This window comes from Brienomyrus brachyistius, chromosome 23, assembly GCF_023856365.1.
Source record: "Brienomyrus brachyistius isolate T26 chromosome 23, BBRACH_0.4, whole genome shotgun sequence".
Taxonomy (NCBI): domain Eukaryota; kingdom Metazoa; phylum Chordata; class Actinopteri; order Osteoglossiformes; family Mormyridae; genus Brienomyrus; species Brienomyrus brachyistius.
Window position 1 is genome coordinate 14,717,201 of NC_064555.1, and position 17,475 is coordinate 14,734,675.

Here is a 17,475-nt window from a genome sequence, read left to right on the forward strand (position 1 = left end):
TGGTGGAAAAACAGAAAGGTTATTTCATGAATTCAGTAAAACAGAAAAAAAATTACTCGTAAAAACAAGATGATTATGTCATTAATTCGGAAAAATAGAACCGATTTTTCCCAAATGAATGCAATACCCTTCCGGTCTTCGTTTCGTTTGGCTTATTCATGCGTTTGTTGCATCGCCATAAATTTCTGCCACCTTCTCTTTTATACTTTTAATAAATTAAAACTTTTCCAGAATAGTGCTGTCAGGGTTCTCACAAGATTACGAAAATCAACCCACATCAGTCTTGTCACGCTACGTGCCGGACGGAAGATCGCTCAGGCAACGTGAGCGATCAGGAACGAGCAGGCAGGCGGGAAACGGGTCAAACTGGGGTTTATTCCAAAGACGAAGCACGAACATCGACTAACATCAATGACAGACAAGGAAAACTGGGGAGACCAGGACTTAAATATACAGGACTGATTGAAAGTAAACGGACACAGCTGGGTACGATCCGGGAAACACACGTGGGTAAGCAGTGGGCGTGGCACATATGAGGAGCCGACGAGCAAGTCATGACAATTCTGATCTTAGATCAGCCGCAACGGCTTCCCACCAAACAGAACAAGCTGCAAAACTGCCCTTGCTTATCTCCATTCCGCTCCACCCTCCATGCGTCCTTCAAGACGTAAACAGTCAAATCTGCCACGTTCCCAGGACCATATTATGTACTTCAGATTCGCACTTATTCGCTATGTATGCTACTCAGTCATGGGTCCACCTTCATCTCGGGGCTGTAAAATGTATGATTTTAAGCTTAAACATGCCAAGGATTTTTAACTTAATGTGAAACACGTTTGTAAGGATAAGTGATATATAAATCGGTTATGATTATTTAGTTATGCATTGGCATATGAATGTCTAAGGTGAAACCTTAAATTATATAATACAAAAGAAGGCAGACTTAACGTCTGTCTTGATGACCAGATCAAAATAACCAAAACTAATTAATTCTCAATGCAACATTTTATTGCCTTATTCATAGCATTGTATAAATCGTCAGGAAATAGATCATGAAAAGACGGCTGTCTCCCACCTGCTTCTCCAGAACAGGCTCACAGTGAGTTTGGCAGCTTTTCCCGGGAGACATGGGACAGGTGGACACCCTGGACAGACAGACCATTTGTGGCAGGGCACGCACACTCACACTGTGGCAGTTTGGAGACGGCAGTGCCACACCCGACATGCGGGAGTATGGGGGAGTATGGGGGAGTATGGGGTATGCACACGCACAGAGCAGGGGCGAGCTGCAGACCCCTTCAAATGAAATGAAATTAAATGATGTTTTAATTGGCATTTGCACAAGTACACTGGTGCTGCTTCCCTTTTCTCATATCCCATCATGCTCTCCTGGGAGACAAGGACACATGCAGTTTTACAAAAATCTTAGAGCAAACTTTGTGTCTAAGCAAAGGTCAGGCATTTATCGGGCACCACTGGAGCATTTGGGGGGAAGGGGGGGTTTAGGGTCTCACGCAGGAGGCCAGTGCGGGGGGGGGGGGGGGGGGGAGTTAAGGGTCTCACTCAGGGGCCCAGTGGACATGTGAATATTCAGGATTCAAACCAACAACATTCCAATCACAGGCAAAGAGGCCTAACCTGTAGTCACCTAATTAACAGAAACAATTACATGTAAATACTAAGAACAGACTCATAAATCTTTGTAGAGGAGAAATCTATAGCTATGATCTAACTTCGTCGCAACATAAAAATATTATGGAACTTCAAACATGTATTCCACCAACATTTTATTCCAAATCAAACTAGTAAACCTTATTGGTTTATTTAAATGCTCAACTGACTTTTCCTGCTGGTATTGTGCCCGAGTAAACAGCAGACTGCTTTAGCAGTCTTAAAACCATCTGTGGGTTGTTTAATATTTCTTCTAGGGAGACCATCACCTATTTTTAAATCTGTTACGGACAAACTGGCCAGCAGTTAAGATCTCTTAGGGAGAGGTAGGGTGTTTCTCCAAGTGCAGGTGTGTACCTGGCTGCACTTGTGTGAACCCATTTGGCATCATCTTCCATTGCCAAAGACCAGTTCTGATACTACAAACAAAAGTACAGGCGACAGTAAAAATCCCTGGATGTCATTCTTACTCCACCCCAAATATCAAGGATGCATCGGTTGCATCCTCGCCAAACAAAACCAATCGCATGATTTATTGCGCTCCAAGTTTGTTCTTGGGAAGCATGTCAGCAAGATTGGTCTTGCCATGACCACAGTATAGTCATTGCATTTTTGGCGTTGACCCCCAATCGCTGAAGATAAATTTGACCTACAGCTTCCAACAACCGGATTTAACATGGAATTACAAACCACAAAACTACCCTGCTGTAAATATCAACACTCAGTGGAAAGTGTGACCACTTTTACCCAACAAGCCCTTGCACAAATTTAATAGTTTTAAACAAACCCCATCAGTTAAACTTCCATCTGCAATGTATAATAGTCTGCAGTGAATCCAGTGTTCAATATTGTCATCGCTGCCATCTTGTGTCAATAAGTGAAAGTACACTCCAGCTTTTCCCCAAAGGGGCTGGTTATACAAATCAGTTCACATGTACATCACTGTGTATGTGTCTGTGGGTGGGGGGGGGGGGGCGCATTCATTTGAATGAAACACTGCTTCAATCGACATTTATTAAAAGTTACTTATATCACAAAAGTCACTACAACATAAATCAATTATTGAATCAATTGATTCCACATTGGGGTCTATAGTTATGAAATATATACAAATTCACATACAAAATATACACATAAAAATGTGCAACAGCCTTCTATCAAGAAAAACATTTTTTCCCCTAGTTTTACAGTCCAAGCTGAGTGGGAAGTTATTAGTGTTTGTTTATTGAACTGCAAAGGAGAGGCACATTCACATTAGCCAATTCAAATCTTTTCCCCCTCTTAAAAGTTTAAATGTAGTAGTTTATGCCTGCCATAAAAATGACAATTACATTTAATAGAAAAAAAACTTGCAGGAGAAACAGATACAGTAAATGTCACTGTACGTAATACAGCAGAATGGGATATCCAGAATGCCACCCACTGCCAGACGTCACTGTACGTAATACAGCGGAGTGGGATATCCGGAATGCCACCCACTGCCAGACGTCACTGTACGTAATACAGTGGAATGGGATATCCGGAATGCCACCCACTGCCAGACGTCACTGTATGTAACACAGTGGAGTGGGATGTCTGGCAGTGGGTGGCATTCTGGATGTCACTGTATGTAATACAGCGGAGTGGGATATCCGGAATGCCACCCACTGCCAAACATCTTTCCCAGGTGTTTCCCACAACTCAATGAAGTTGAGCATAAAAATACAAATGAAGGGAGAAAAAAAAAAAAAAAAGATCAGCTTGAATGACTTCACATTTTTTGCATATATTTTTAAAGTTTCCAGTTTCCCAAAAGGCATTTGGCTCTCGAAGCAGCACTGATGCTGGGTGTGTGCACTTCAGCTCATCGTGGCTGACCTACTCAGAAGCGCAAGGTTTGTCCAGTACTTCTGCTTGAGAACTTAGGCACGTAACAGTTGGTGGAAACTGTGGCTATTTCCAAAATACTAAAAGAATTGTAAACAAAAAAAAAAAAAAAAAAAAACCCCAGAAACGTCTTTTGTAACATTGGCATTTTGTCTGTAAGGGCTCACAATCTCTCAATGCCTGCTGGTCCATGTAGCGAGAAGCCCGAGTGACCTTGACCCCCAAAGGTCTCTGGTGAGGGTGGGGGGGTTGGTGAACAACACAGTGCCTTTGATGTGGTTGAGCACTTGGTGCTCAACACTCGAGGCAAAGCCTCCCCCACCCTTCCTGCAGTATTCCGCTGGAGGCGTGGCCTGCATCCTACACAGTTCCCAGCTCAGTAGAGTCCTCCGAGTCCGGTTGGCTGTCCCTGAAAATCCACAGCAAGCATGTAGGTCAGTCACCAACAAGTAGTAGCTTTGGTTGACGTTACCAGACTGTGCTCAATGAGCTTCATTCGGCATCATTACATTGACCACGTATACAAAATCGGTTCGGTCTTTCTATAGTCTATCGGTGTGCTGTAAACATTTAATGTAGCAATTAAGGTAAACCCACAGGAGTCAGCTTTCGGGGATGTGAATGTGCAGGATCTGGGACACAAGCTTAGCCTTTAAGTCAGCAACTTCCCAAGGCATTAATGCTGGACACCTTGAGAGAGACCCTAAACCGAGCAACAAGATCCAACCAAACCGACAGGGCTGGGGTGGGAGCAAGACCCCTCACCTGAGCTCCTGCAGCAGCTTGCGGTTGCCTTGACGGACCTCCTCGTTGATGGGGTACACCAAGAATATGAGGAGGCCCAGAAGGATTAGCGTGATGGGTGCGGCCGATACCAGCAACTTCAGGGTTAAGTGCACGGCGTCTGGCTGGGAGCAGCCTCTGGTCACATACCCTGCGAATCTGAAGGACAGAGAGGGATAAGGAATCCCTTCAGGAGGGAGCAGCGACTTCTACAGATCATGTTACTCTCTTTGGCCATTTTGTTGACATGTGACTATAAAAGCCACAGATATTCGGATACTTTTGCATAAATTGGAATGAGCAGTTTCTCATTCGATATCAAGCATCTCTCACTACGGCCCAGACGCGCAGCATTCCGCCAAACCGAAATAAAGCTTTAGTCTCTTACTTAAGGCTCAGAGTGGAAATGCCCAGGGAGATGCCAGAGGCAAACTTGGTAAAGAAGACGTAGAAGGAGTAGAAGATGGCCTCGTGGCCGCGAGAGCCCGGGTTCTTCACCTGGAAGTCATCAATCACGTCAGGGAGCATGGACCTGTGGGCAGAGGGAGGGACTTGTGTGGCCTGGGTTGGGCACAACCGGAAAAACCCCACAGACAGACACTTTAATAGAGGCCCAGTCCGGGCTCCGACTCACCATGGCAAGAGGAAGGCAGCCGCCACACTGGCACCAGCGGCAAAGGTCAACACGTATGTCACGATGAGGCTGCTCCTCACGCAGACCAGCAGGATCATGAAAGGAATGACTGACTGGATGGGCGCAAAACAAAATACAGGGAAGACTTTACCCAGAATTCCCCTCTGCTTGTAAAATCCTGACTATGGAACGTGAATTAAGATTAGACTTAGTGCCATTCTCACAGGCTGGGGCTACCACTGATGCCAAAAAAAGGCCTCAGTCAGCACACTGACAGAGTAAACAACCTATAAATTCACGATTGTCTAGTTAACACTTCAGGGCATGTGTCATATAATTCACGCTCAAAGCGTAGGGGAAAATTCTGGCAACGACGCGGCGGTGCTCACCGCGGTGCCTAGGAACACTGCCGTCTTCTTTCCGAACTTCGTCAAGAACCAGTGCCAGAAAGGGATCATCAGGGTAGCGGAGAGCTGGAAGAGATCGCGGATTAAGGACGGCTGTCCTGGACACTTGTTTTTTGCTTTTAAAGCTATTTTTACATTTTCATTTGAAATCATTCGTTTTTTCCTTGTGGTACATTTCCATTTAGTTTTTATATATTTATTTGTTTCAGGTTTAGAACTGATATTTCTAGGGACAGACTGAAAAGTTATACAGCTGTTTTATGGACGTGGTCTTTAGAGAAGCCCACATTAACACAAAGTGCACATTATGCGTAAATGTCCTGAAAACGGACAAAACGTGTCCCAGGTATTACTGGTCACTAAAGATAAACTAAATATTTTAAAACTGTAAAGTATTGTGCATTTCAGTTAATTTGGGAAGCAATATTTACAGTTTTCATTTAGTTGTTTTTAAATTTATTTCAGATCTAATTCTATTTCAGTTTATGAAAATGTTTTATTTAAGTTTTTGTTAACAATAATGACCCTGGTTGTAGGCAACTAAACCAGTTTTAGGACTCGTTAACACAGGATATCTTACTGAAACAATGGAACAGATATCCCTCCACGCCCAAGTAAAATTTCTAGGAGATTTAAAGTCTTATGAAGAATCCTGACATTGTTGATGACTGCATAAATATAATTTCCAATTTATTAAGCCTTTGACCAGAAAGGATGGATGAGGGAAGAGGGGAACTCCTTCGACATCTCCAGGCATCGCTGACCCATCGCGAGGTGCACACAGACACTACAGATGCAAACAAGTTTTTTGACTCAAATTAGCCGAGGAGGAGCTAAGAAAATGACCACGACAACGTTTGGAGACGAATGCCTGAGATCATCTCTATTTCCAAACACCATGCTGTGTCTTTAGGCTGATGGATTCATTTACATATTTATTTACTTTGCTGCCACTTTTATCCAAAGCAACATGCAATCGAGAAGGCAGGGTCAGACAATCCCTGGAGCAGGTTAAGGACCTTGCTCGATGGCCCAATGGTGACATCACTCTGTCACCATTTGGGATTTCAACTAGCAACCTTCCAATCACAGGCACTGCATCCTAAACCACTGAGCCACTCTCACCCCCCGGCTTTTTAAGTAACTAAGGACAAGACTCTGCCAGGCCAGGTGAGGGTCAGGTTCCATCGCTTCCCACCGTGCAATCAGCTTCGACCTCGTTTTCTCTAGCCTGCCTCCAATAAAAAGGGGCAGCCAGACGCGCTCCAGCTCAGAAAGCCTGCTTTCAACACAAAACCGGAGGGTATTTGAAAAGAAACAATCGGATACCATGGCAACCTAGAGGCTGTCCCACAATACAACAAAGAGTGTGATTTCTCAGAAAACCAGCTCCCCTTCAACATCCTACAGCAAGGAAAATGAAGTTCATGTGTCCATCCCTGCAAAATGAGTTCTGATGTGTTGGTAAGAACACCACCCTTTACACCCCCCCCCCCCCCCCCATTTATTGACATCTAAATGAATAACGGCATCTGTTAAGAGCGCCAAGTGATATCTGGGGCAGTATGTTCACAGCTAGCACTGAAAACGTTAAGTAGAAAATATTATAAAATGGAGCATCATGAATGATTTGAGAGTCTCATACACCAAGAGGCTTTGCTCCATAAAAACTGTATGAGGATTAGAATAATCCTTTTTTGGCAGCACTGAATCTACCGTTACCTTCGGTCCTTCTCACAACCAGGTCTTACCATAATAACAAGGAGAATGTTCTGAAAGTCATTTCTGAAGCCCAGTGTATAGCTGCAAAACAGTGCAAAGTTTCCTTCAAGGAGCTGTTCGGGGGGCAGACAAAAGCAAAAAGGTTAGCCGACAAGATTGCAAAAGAAGCTGCATCACGTGGCAGCCTGTGAAGGATGTCCGTTTCAGTCATATTGTAACACTAAGTTTAAAAGGCAGAACGTACCATAAAGGCCAGGGAGGTAAAGAGGAAACCCATGACAAGCTTAGCGTACGGCCCATGACTCATGACCAGGCGCAGCCCTTGGAGGAACGACATGGAACGGTCCGACTTCAATCGGCCCAGTTCTGAGAAGGGGAAGAAAGGACCAGAATTCAGTGTACATGGCTATTGGAAAATGTGGCTGCTCACCCCCAGCATGCGCTAATGGCAGCCTGCCCAGTGTGGTATATCGTGGTTGCTGGTCGGCTTGTGCTTCAGAAACACACCGTGCTTAACCAAAAGACACGACACCTGCCACGCGCAGACCAGCAGTTTCATGGTGGGCTAAATCAGGCCCACATTTACTGTTGCTTGGAATGGGAGGGCTGCCACCATTCCCAGAATGCTGAGGGGCATGATGCCTGTACTCATCGTGCGTAAGCAGGATGGACACGTAGCTCAAAGAACAGAAAACAGAAAGGAAGGAAAGATACCTCTTACCTTTGTGTTCTCTCACACCAAAGAACAAAATGACTGCACAGAGGACGTAGATGCCGCAGATGACAGCAGAGCCGATCATGTAGGCTGTTTTCTGCCGGGGCGGAAGCAAATAGGAAGGAAACGTTATTTTATTATAGCAAAAAAAGAGAGGCATGCCTTTAGCTGGCCTTGCGATTCAAAATAGTGATGTGTCATAATTAATATGCAAAACAGCAACTCGCTGATATGCAAAAAGTACTAAAGGTAAGCAGACACACTGTGGAATAATATAAAGCATTTACACAAAACCTTCAAACAGGAGAACTTTGCTCCAAAGCACCTTAAAGAGCTCATACCGTCTGGTCCAGAGATATATGAGAGACGTTGACATCCAAGCCAACTTGCAGGCCGGTGGAGTTCAAGTCCTGGACGCTGTCAGTCGTCACTGGGATGCAAGGAGCAGTGGCTCCTCCCACTATCTGGCCCTGGATCGCTGTGCCCACCAGTGTTCCCATTACTTCTACGGTCATTCCTGTGAGATACAAGGAAACACGAATAAGCAAGGAGACCCATAATCAGATAATGTATCCGAGACAACCCAATTTATCTAGGAATGCCTGGAAGTATGGCGATAGTGCTGTGATAAGGGGCTTGCAACGTGAGTAAGGGCTGTCACCTCTCGCCATCACTCAGTTGCAGTGGAACTTACGGTATGCAGTGGCGGAGTCCCTCTCTTTCTGCTCGGAGCTGATGAACATCGTAAGGGCGGAGTAGGGAACATGGAAGCACTGACGGGTGAAACAGGACCTCAGTCATCAGGGCCGACTATCCGGCCCCTACACAGGCCAAGTAACACAATACATTGACGCAAAATGTCTGCATGGGGGAATCGGGCCAGGTGGGCAGATGTTTGAAACTCACCGTTTGTAGAGTTTGGAAGAGGCAGTAGAAAACCAGGTACCAGGCGACCTTGCCTTTCTCGACAGGGGGGACGTACCAGATCAAGAAGTAGGACATCACCGCCAGAGGAGTGGACAATACGATCCTGAGGGAGATGAATGAGACAACTGGATGAATGAGCCTGAAGTTAACGAGAAGTTAATGCAATGACAAGGTGTGTAAAAAAACACATACAAAAATAAAACAAAGTTGGTTAAAGTTGAAGCAAAAATCAGTGTCACAATGCATTACACATTTACTCATTTACCTGATCGAAGTTCACAGTAGAGGGAAGGGCTACAATTTGTGCACACCCCTAGGATATGAACCCACAACCTCTGTGTTGGTAGCACACCACTTTACTTGTTGAGCTATAGAAGCTTTAGAATCTGACACAAAACTAAAATTATTCAACTGCTAATTATGCATCCGAGGGACCAGAGACAGAGGAACTTGTGTTATAACACTCAAAACTAAACTGCTTTTTTGTTAGATGTAGCCAAACCAGCTTATCAACGCAAGGCTTGCAAATAACCATAAATTCAACATTGTATAAACAAAAATCTGGGAAAAGCACAAGCGCAGTACCTGGAATTTGAATGTATAACCTTCTGGTGTAAGGTTGAACCACAAACCTGCACTATTCCACATATTATAGCAAAACAGATCCTTCCACAATATAACTTCAATCCAACACCCATCGTACTCCCAGAGTCACTTCCTTTGTAACATGTTCCAGATGATCATTACACCCCTAGCATTTACAATGCAAAAGTGTACCAATTATTAACCTCATCAGCCTTGTCCCTCTTCTGCCCTGACCAGAACATTTCCCGCTTGCCCCCGCTGGCTTTCCCAAGAGCACGTCACCTAACAAAGGCCAGAAATGTCTTCACGCGTAAGAAACGTGAGCGTCATGGAAACACTGAAGCAACCCCCACTGCCGACTTCCTCAGAGGCCACACTCCCTCGTAATGGAAACGGACTGGACGGGGGTAAGTACAGACATGACACAACTGTTCACGTCACTTGTCAGCACAGCGGTCTCTCTACACTGTGCTAATCTACTCCGGATCGGTAACCAAAACACCATCCGGTCTTGCATGACCCTTGAAAGCAGAAGTAAATTACTGGCAGACAGATGAGAGCCCAGGCTGCCTAGTAGTGGGATGGATCAGACACTGGTACATTTCTTGTACTGTGGCAATGTTTTGTCCAGCTGTTACAGTTTTCTTCCACGACTCAAAGGCATGATTCCAGTGCATTACGTAACACAATTTGAGTGTGTGTCGTCAAGTGCGTCAGAGTCCTACGCTGGGCTAATCTCCACCCCAGGGTACAACCGCAGTTACACACATCCCTTACAAAACTACACTGGTAAGCGGTTACCAAGTACGGCAGGAACCTAGTTTTAGATCACACACTGGTGTGCTACGTTTCTAGTGCTCCATGACCAAAAAAAATAAAGCAAGCACCCTGGAGTGTGAAGTCATCCACCGTGATGTGACAAAGCTATTCCACACATGGGAAAAATCTTCCCACATCTATCCTCTAATAGGCTGCGTGAAAACACTGCTCAGAATCAAAGCACAGCACCAAGTAATTAGGGTAACTGTATCCCATTCATTTTACTTAACCAACCCCACCTTACGATCAGTTTACAGTGACACTGCACCACTCATACATTACTCAACCGCCTACTTCCACTGCTGGGAAAGAGCGTTTAACGGATTTTTGTAACAAAAACCATATTCTCAAAGCGCAATTTTCACTGCGCTAAAAGGTACATCTGGTGTAATTAAAGCCTCGCAGATTGTGAAACTGTTACACACAGCTGGCTGGCGGACGTGCCACTGACAGCAGGGTGACGCGTGTCTAACAAACTGGCAGTTAAGGTTGATCAGAATAACCATAACTAACCGGCTCTTATTCTATAAGCTGCATTTAAAGTTCCAACGAAACCCAAGCATGTTTACTGCAGTTTGTTTCTGTCCAGATTTGCCCAGCATTCGGTTTCGCTACCACTGAGCAGTCCTGTTTGTTTAAAAATATTTTACAACTTGCAGTCAATTTTAATTAACACGATGGAAGTTTACTCAGAAAGCTGCCATCCGTGGGAGATCTGGGACTTCCTGTGTGCCCAGATTAGACAACAAATAAAAGTTCTTAGGAAATACTGATTTTACCAGTGCTCAAAAAATAAAATTGCCATCACCGAAGTGTGTAGTCAACGGTTCCCACACAAAACACAAACGAGAAACGCAACACATGCACATTTAACATAGCCATCTACCGAACACGTGTAGCATTGAGGAAAACTAGAGAGAGTGAAATGACTAATATAGGGTTATGCATGACACGAATAGAACGGGAATTCTTAATTCTTACAACAAGCCAATTCAAAAGATGACTGAGGAGTCATATGTAACAGATAAGCACAGTGTCAAATTCATATGACTAGAGAACATTTTTTTTTTTCCAGAGAGCCTGGTACTTGTGTCTGTCAGGCCTGGGGGGTAGGGTTTGGGGGTGGGGGGCTGTTACACAGGGCTGATTCACATTACCCCACTAATATATCAGCCAATTGACAGAGAGCCTAGCAGTCAGACCACGACGGGATAGCTTGAACTGTAGTAACCTCCCAGATTCCTCATGCATTCTTACGTTTTGGGTGGACGAGGCAGTCGTTATTGGGCGAAAGCGAGTGGTGTGTTGTGGGCTGGACCAATCACGGTGAAGCCCTTCCCCCAGCACACATGCTTAACACAACTTCCTCTTCCCATGCCCACAGGGGAAAACTGGTGCCTTGGCTTCCCGGTTCCTTACGTCTTAAACTTTATTTCAATCTCTCCATATCACTTTTTTTTTTTTTTTTAAAGTTGATTTTTATTCCTAATACACGAGGACACAAGAATGTAGCACCACCTGATTCTTGTTCGTTTTTTTGGGAAAAATCCTGTGTTCAGTACTCAACACTTCCCTTCCCGTAGGTGCTATCTTCCGATTTTATAATTAGTCTTAATGCATGATGACACCACTTGATTTATAAATCCCATGAAATGTGTAATAATTATTGTGAGTCACACGTTGTATTCTGAGTGACAGCACTATAATTTTTGCAAGGCACAATCAAGTCAACCACTAAACCTTAAATCAAACTTAGAATAAATGTACAGGGAAAAACATAATGGGGAAGAGACGCTAAAACCAAGTCAGGACTGCTTCAGGGAACAAGCGCTTCTCTGCAGCGCATCTCAAATCAGGAGGGAAGCTGGGTTTGGTGCAGGATGCTCATTACGACATGTTTCATTAGAACCGGACTCGACGACACACACTTCCGTCACCATTCCCCCAGAGCTGGGAGGGTCCCCAACATCCTGTTCTTTGGAAGACAGCGACTTCCAGTTACCCCCTTGCACCCAATTCCTGAGAAAGGCTCTATTCTGCCTCAAGAGACTAAACAGATCAAATAATGTTCTTAATAATAATGTCCATCACCCCCCCCACTACCCCAAAGGCGACCTCCCAGTAAACCAAGTGTGTGATACATGCTTGATTACAGACAACGCTGAACGGCATCACTTTGCACAATGCAGGCTTCCCCTCTAAAATACAGAGGCTGCTTTAGTCTTGTGTGCCGTTTCAATGCTGAAGTCATCCCATCAGATTTCGTCCAAAGACCGTTTGAGAACAATATATTCCTGCAGACTAACTGCTTAGCTATTATATGCTAGGCTCTCTGTAGATACAATCACAGGGACACCCACTGGATCTAAGTGCAACACTTCAGCAAAGACAACGGTTCTGTCCATCCGACCATACAAATGGTGGGATTTATACCGAACAGACACTATGCAAATTTTTGTTGTTCTTGCGAAATAGCTTCACGTCATAGCGTGTAGCAAAATTTCCTCAGGTAAAGGCAACCACTACCAGCCTTTGACTGAGAAACAGAAGACATACAGACCCTCAGACAATGAGGAGGACACAGTAATGAACCTGAGTAAGAAGCCAATCCTGAAATTCACTGAAGGAGGCAGCTTAAGAACAGCCAATCCTCTTCAGCCCCCCAATCGGTCTCCCAACACAAAAATAGCTATTCAGAGTGCTGGCATGCCTCACGGTCAAAGATGGCATCCCAGAAACCCCCCCCCAATGCTGAGGTTGCAGAATTCACAAACCCCGGAATAAATCTCCCTCTGGCTTTTGACCAGCATGTCTTTACAGGTACTTATTAGGAGCTAATTTTTTTTTCTGGACAGGACAATTTCAGCAGATCAGTTCTGCTGCTCTCTTCTGCGCACTGTGACTGCCTATCTGAAGGGCACAGTAAAAGCCAGACAGCTCAGGGTACAGTGCATGCGCTGGGCATACACCAAGGAAACGGTCGAATTCCCGTCAGCGGACGTCGGCTCCCGTTCATAACGATCATTTGCGCTGGAGCACGCCGGCAAGGCTGGAGACGACTTAATATGCAGCCCAATCAAAGAGCTCGCTCAGATAAGCTGACTAGCTGACAGCGATTCAACATACTAAACTGGGCAAAATGGAATCAGTGGAGAGCAACCATGATCAACCAAGCTGACACTGACTCACCGATGGCTTCCAAAGACTGAAATTTAGCTTGGTGTTTCAGGCGGCAAGCTTGCGACATTAAGGTGACTGGGCTCTGGTTAATCAGTTACAAAGTAATCCTGGATCAGAAACACACCCCGCTCCATGACATGGGTATGCATAGAACTAGACCAGGTCACATGACAAAAATCTGTGTCACATGACGTACCATGTACTCACTCAAAGTACCAAAAGTACAGAACCGAGGGAGGCGGAGTCATAGATACAGGGCACGTACCAGGGCATCATCCTGCCGAAGCGGGTCCAGGGACTCCGGCTGACCAGAAAACCGATCAAGGGGTCCGTCACTGCATCCCAAGCTCGACCCACAAACAGGATTATTGAGGCGTAGAAAGGATCCAGCTGTAGGAAAGACAGAGGGAGGAGGGGGGGGGGTTGCGTGAGATTCTTCGTTATACTGAGCGGGTTCGAGGCACAGGACACCAACCACCTCACACTCACTCCCAGGTGCGGGGGCCTTAGACCTAGACTCATTACTCAAAGGACAATGCTGTGTAAGGTAAGGTCCCCTCTGTAAACTGCTGCTGCAAAGGCATAAAAATCGCAGTGGAAAAAGGTCAAACCATAATGTCTACCAGCGTTGAACTGATATCATTCTAGCTTAAAGCACACAAATTCATTTAATTGCTTTTCTTTGGTTTGGTTAATTTAAATTATGTCCAAGAGTCAGCCTACGGCATCGCAGACGAGGCGATCTGGGACAAATGCTTCAAAGCGCACAATAAGTGAACTAAAGGTCAGGCCTTTCACAGGCAAACGAGCTGGTCATTACCATTAAGCTCAAGGGCATATGACAGAGTAACCATGCCAGGAAAAGCCAGTTACTTGAGGAAAGACACCTCTGCAGCCAATTTCAAAACAGTAACGGCTGGAACGGCTCAGGAGCCTGGTAGATTGTACCACAACTGTGGTATGGGTAAACAGATGAACTACAGGTACTTTAGAAACAGACAGCAGTCCTTTAAAGGGTGCCTACAGTTAAATGATAATCTTAAAAACTAAACAGACTTCACATATACAGATACATTTGTAATGGAATAAATTGTGTAAAGCCAAAATACAGCTAATTCTTTAATAAACTAAAAAAAAAAAAACTGGCCTGAGAAAACCACAAATCGAACTAATGCGAAATAATTTAATGCAATATCCCTGTAGCTTTTAAATCTGCGGAAACACTTAATTAACACACAACTATTAAGACCGAGTTACCCATTTCCAACAATCACAGAAAGGTCTCTTTTTACCCTCCAAAACAAATTTGTGTGTGTATTGGTTGTATTGGGTGAGGTCAATGACCTCTTGGATTATTCCCCTCAGCGTTCAACAAAGAGAACTTCTTCCTTTTGCCGCCAGGGGAACGTGGAATCTGTCCTGTTTATATTCAGCAAGCAGTTGATGCTTAATCAGAGCCTGAACATTGTGAGAGTCCCAAAGCCATTGTGATAGAACACATTATCCTCAGTAAAGTGATGTGTGGCAACAACTACTGGAAAGATGCTAAGCTTGCTTTCAGAAGGAACCTGGCTGCGCTGAGACTTAACAGGACTATGACCAATAGCAATGGTTGTTAAAAAAAAAAAAAAAAAAAAGGTGTGTGGAGTAGATGGGCTGGTGCTGGCGGAGAGCTCACCTGTGCCACATCGAGAAGGTAAATCTGCAGGAAGAATCCCAGCACACATCCTGTGATCTGGTATGGAGCACCTCCGGCTGCATAGCAAAGCTTATTGCACACTGACAAGCCCCTCTTCTCTTCTCCCTGGGGAGGGGGGGGTAGAAATTAAGAGGAGTTAATTGAGGTCTGAAATATAGAAACAAGTATGAGTGCACCCGACTGAGGGGAGAAGGAAAAAAATAAAAACTTTATTCAAAGGTCATGGTCTTGTACGGTGTGGATCCAAGACAGTGCAAAGTTCATATATTTATGGGCCGGCCTGGCAGCATCTCACACATTTAACCTTGGGACATTTGGATGTGTTCCTGGATTGGGCTCTCTGTTTTGGGGAGGGGGGAATCTTATGAAACTAAGTGGATGGCCCAACTTATCAGAACTCAGCTGTGGTTTCAGACATCCAATTCGCCACACATCAACCTAATGCCATAAATGACAACAAAAGAGCACCAGGTTCCTCCCAAGTTTCTCCGCACGCTTCCGGAGTGTGGCACGCTCCTCCCACAACACCTCCGCCAGCTTTCCATTCGTCAGCCTAGTGTTTAATACCACATCAGGGCCACGAGGACCCGAGACACACCCACAGGACCGAACAAGCCAACAACATTCTGATCTCTCGGACTTGCATATCACCGATATGATCGATAAAATCCATTCGCCCACCCCCACAGCAAATATAATGGGTGGACTCCAAACGTAGGCATGTGTGCCGGTGTGCACATGCGTGTTAACAGTTAAGGTGCCCTCTAGATGATTGAAGTAACATCATTATCACGGTTGGAGACCTGGACAATAGCTCACAACTTTATGGAGACAGATGGCCCATGGACATTAATACAGAACAACGAAATATACAGATGGCCTGGATGGGAGTCAAACTGAACAAAATACCCCATGAACAGGACCGGGTCCGAGCTCGTTTACTGACGGCTGCAATGTCTACATCACTCATCAGTAGATCTAATAGTTTGAATGCTACAACTCATACTACGGATCAGAAGAATTACTGTTGTGTTGAATGTGTGATTCTTCAATGTTGGGTTTTTTTAAAGGTTTTTGTTTTAGCTGTTAAAAAAAAAACCCCTTAAATCCATAACTTTCATGGGGTTTCCACCACAGCTACAAAAGTTCTCATTAAAAACATTCCAGTTAATTTCAAAGGCATACACTTTGGGTTTCATTCGTAGGAATCATAGCAGTTCAAGGACGTGAACTTACCTACCACCCGATCGCTACGTGGTCGTTTTACTACAGCAAGCCGGAAACCACAAAAAATTCGCTCCGGGAAGAATCCAAACTAAGCACCGATACATTCTCTTTTTTTGAATGTATGTGGTATGTTCAGCGTAGCACATATTTTCATTTATTATACTGAATATAAATCTTACAATTAAAAAAAAAATAATCTATGAAGCTGCCGTGTAGTATTTTAAACGGGCAACAAGTGAACTCAGGCGTGGAGGAAAATAAAGGCATAAAAGAAAATACATGAGAATTAGTAAAAGATTAATAACAAGTATTAGTTACAATACCAACAATAATGAGTGTTTAGGTGACCTGACTACATTTTAATGGGTTGGTGACTGTCTAACCCAAGCGAAGCTCATTCACTCTCACAGTGACACGTAGCCCCCGGCAGCCTAAGGAAAACCTACTCCTGTTATGTTTCTCTTTACTACCACAAAACATTTTAAAACATAATCATCTTGTACGGCTTTACGGATTTTTTCTAAATCAATCCTGACTCGGAGGAAACGCGTTTTTTCCCCTCAGACTGAATGAAACGGACTCCGGCGTTCGGTACGGATAGTCATACGGCTCACATGCTACACAGTAACGAACAGTTCGTTATTACCTCCATCCAAGTTACAATTAATTCAGTCACTCTACTTACATTTTTCCATAATTTGCTTTCCCACAATTCGCTGACCTTTTAATACCACATACCAAGTGATACGTAGACTTACCTTACTGGCAAATTTGATCCCATTCGTCCAAATGCCTTTTTTGTGTAACAAATTAGTGGCGGAATATGTGTCATCTCCTTCTCTTCTCACCATACTGCTGTAAAAATTGTATAAGAAGTGCTGAATAGACGGGCTGCTGTAGGTTTTCAGCGCTCAAACTTGCTTGGAAAGGCGGGTTCACACGCTACTGGCGACACTGGGCGAGCAGCCGCGCTTCATTACTGAAGTAGCGGCTGCCCCGGCCACGCCCCTTCCCGCACGTCATCCTTACTAACCCTCCTTTCCTTATAAATTTCCTCCAGTCTAGTTTTTAATAGATGTTCTCCATTCATTTTCCGTAAATACTTATCAAGCACAGAATGATATCAATCCACAGCTCAGCTCATATGGAAAATATACAGACACTGTGATTTAGGGAACATGAAAACGCCTCAATTATGTATTATTATTGTATTATGTATTTGTATGAATTATTGTTGTTG

The 17,475-nt window shown here is 44.4% G+C and overlaps 1 protein-coding gene across 1 annotated transcript; it reads right to left on the reverse strand.

The window, feature by feature from the left end:
- Window positions 1-3,635: 3,635 nt before the first annotated feature.
- Window positions 3,636-17,210, reverse strand: mfsd2ab (major facilitator superfamily domain containing 2ab). Its single transcript, XM_048993484.1, has 14 exons — window positions 16,994-17,210; window positions 14,988-15,113; window positions 13,575-13,699; window positions 8,705-8,828; window positions 8,493-8,571; window positions 8,140-8,315; window positions 7,805-7,895; window positions 7,328-7,449; window positions 7,113-7,196; window positions 5,344-5,427; window positions 4,955-5,067; window positions 4,709-4,852; window positions 4,303-4,479; window positions 3,636-3,946 (listed from the first exon to the last, which is right to left on the reverse strand). The coding sequence occupies exons 1-14, from the start codon at window positions 17,084-17,086 to the stop codon at window positions 3,898-3,900; spliced, it is 1,587 nt and encodes a 528-aa protein (XP_048849441.1). The 5' UTR covers window positions 17,087-17,210; the 3' UTR covers window positions 3,636-3,897.
- Between the last annotated feature and the right edge of the window lie 265 nt (window positions 17,211-17,475).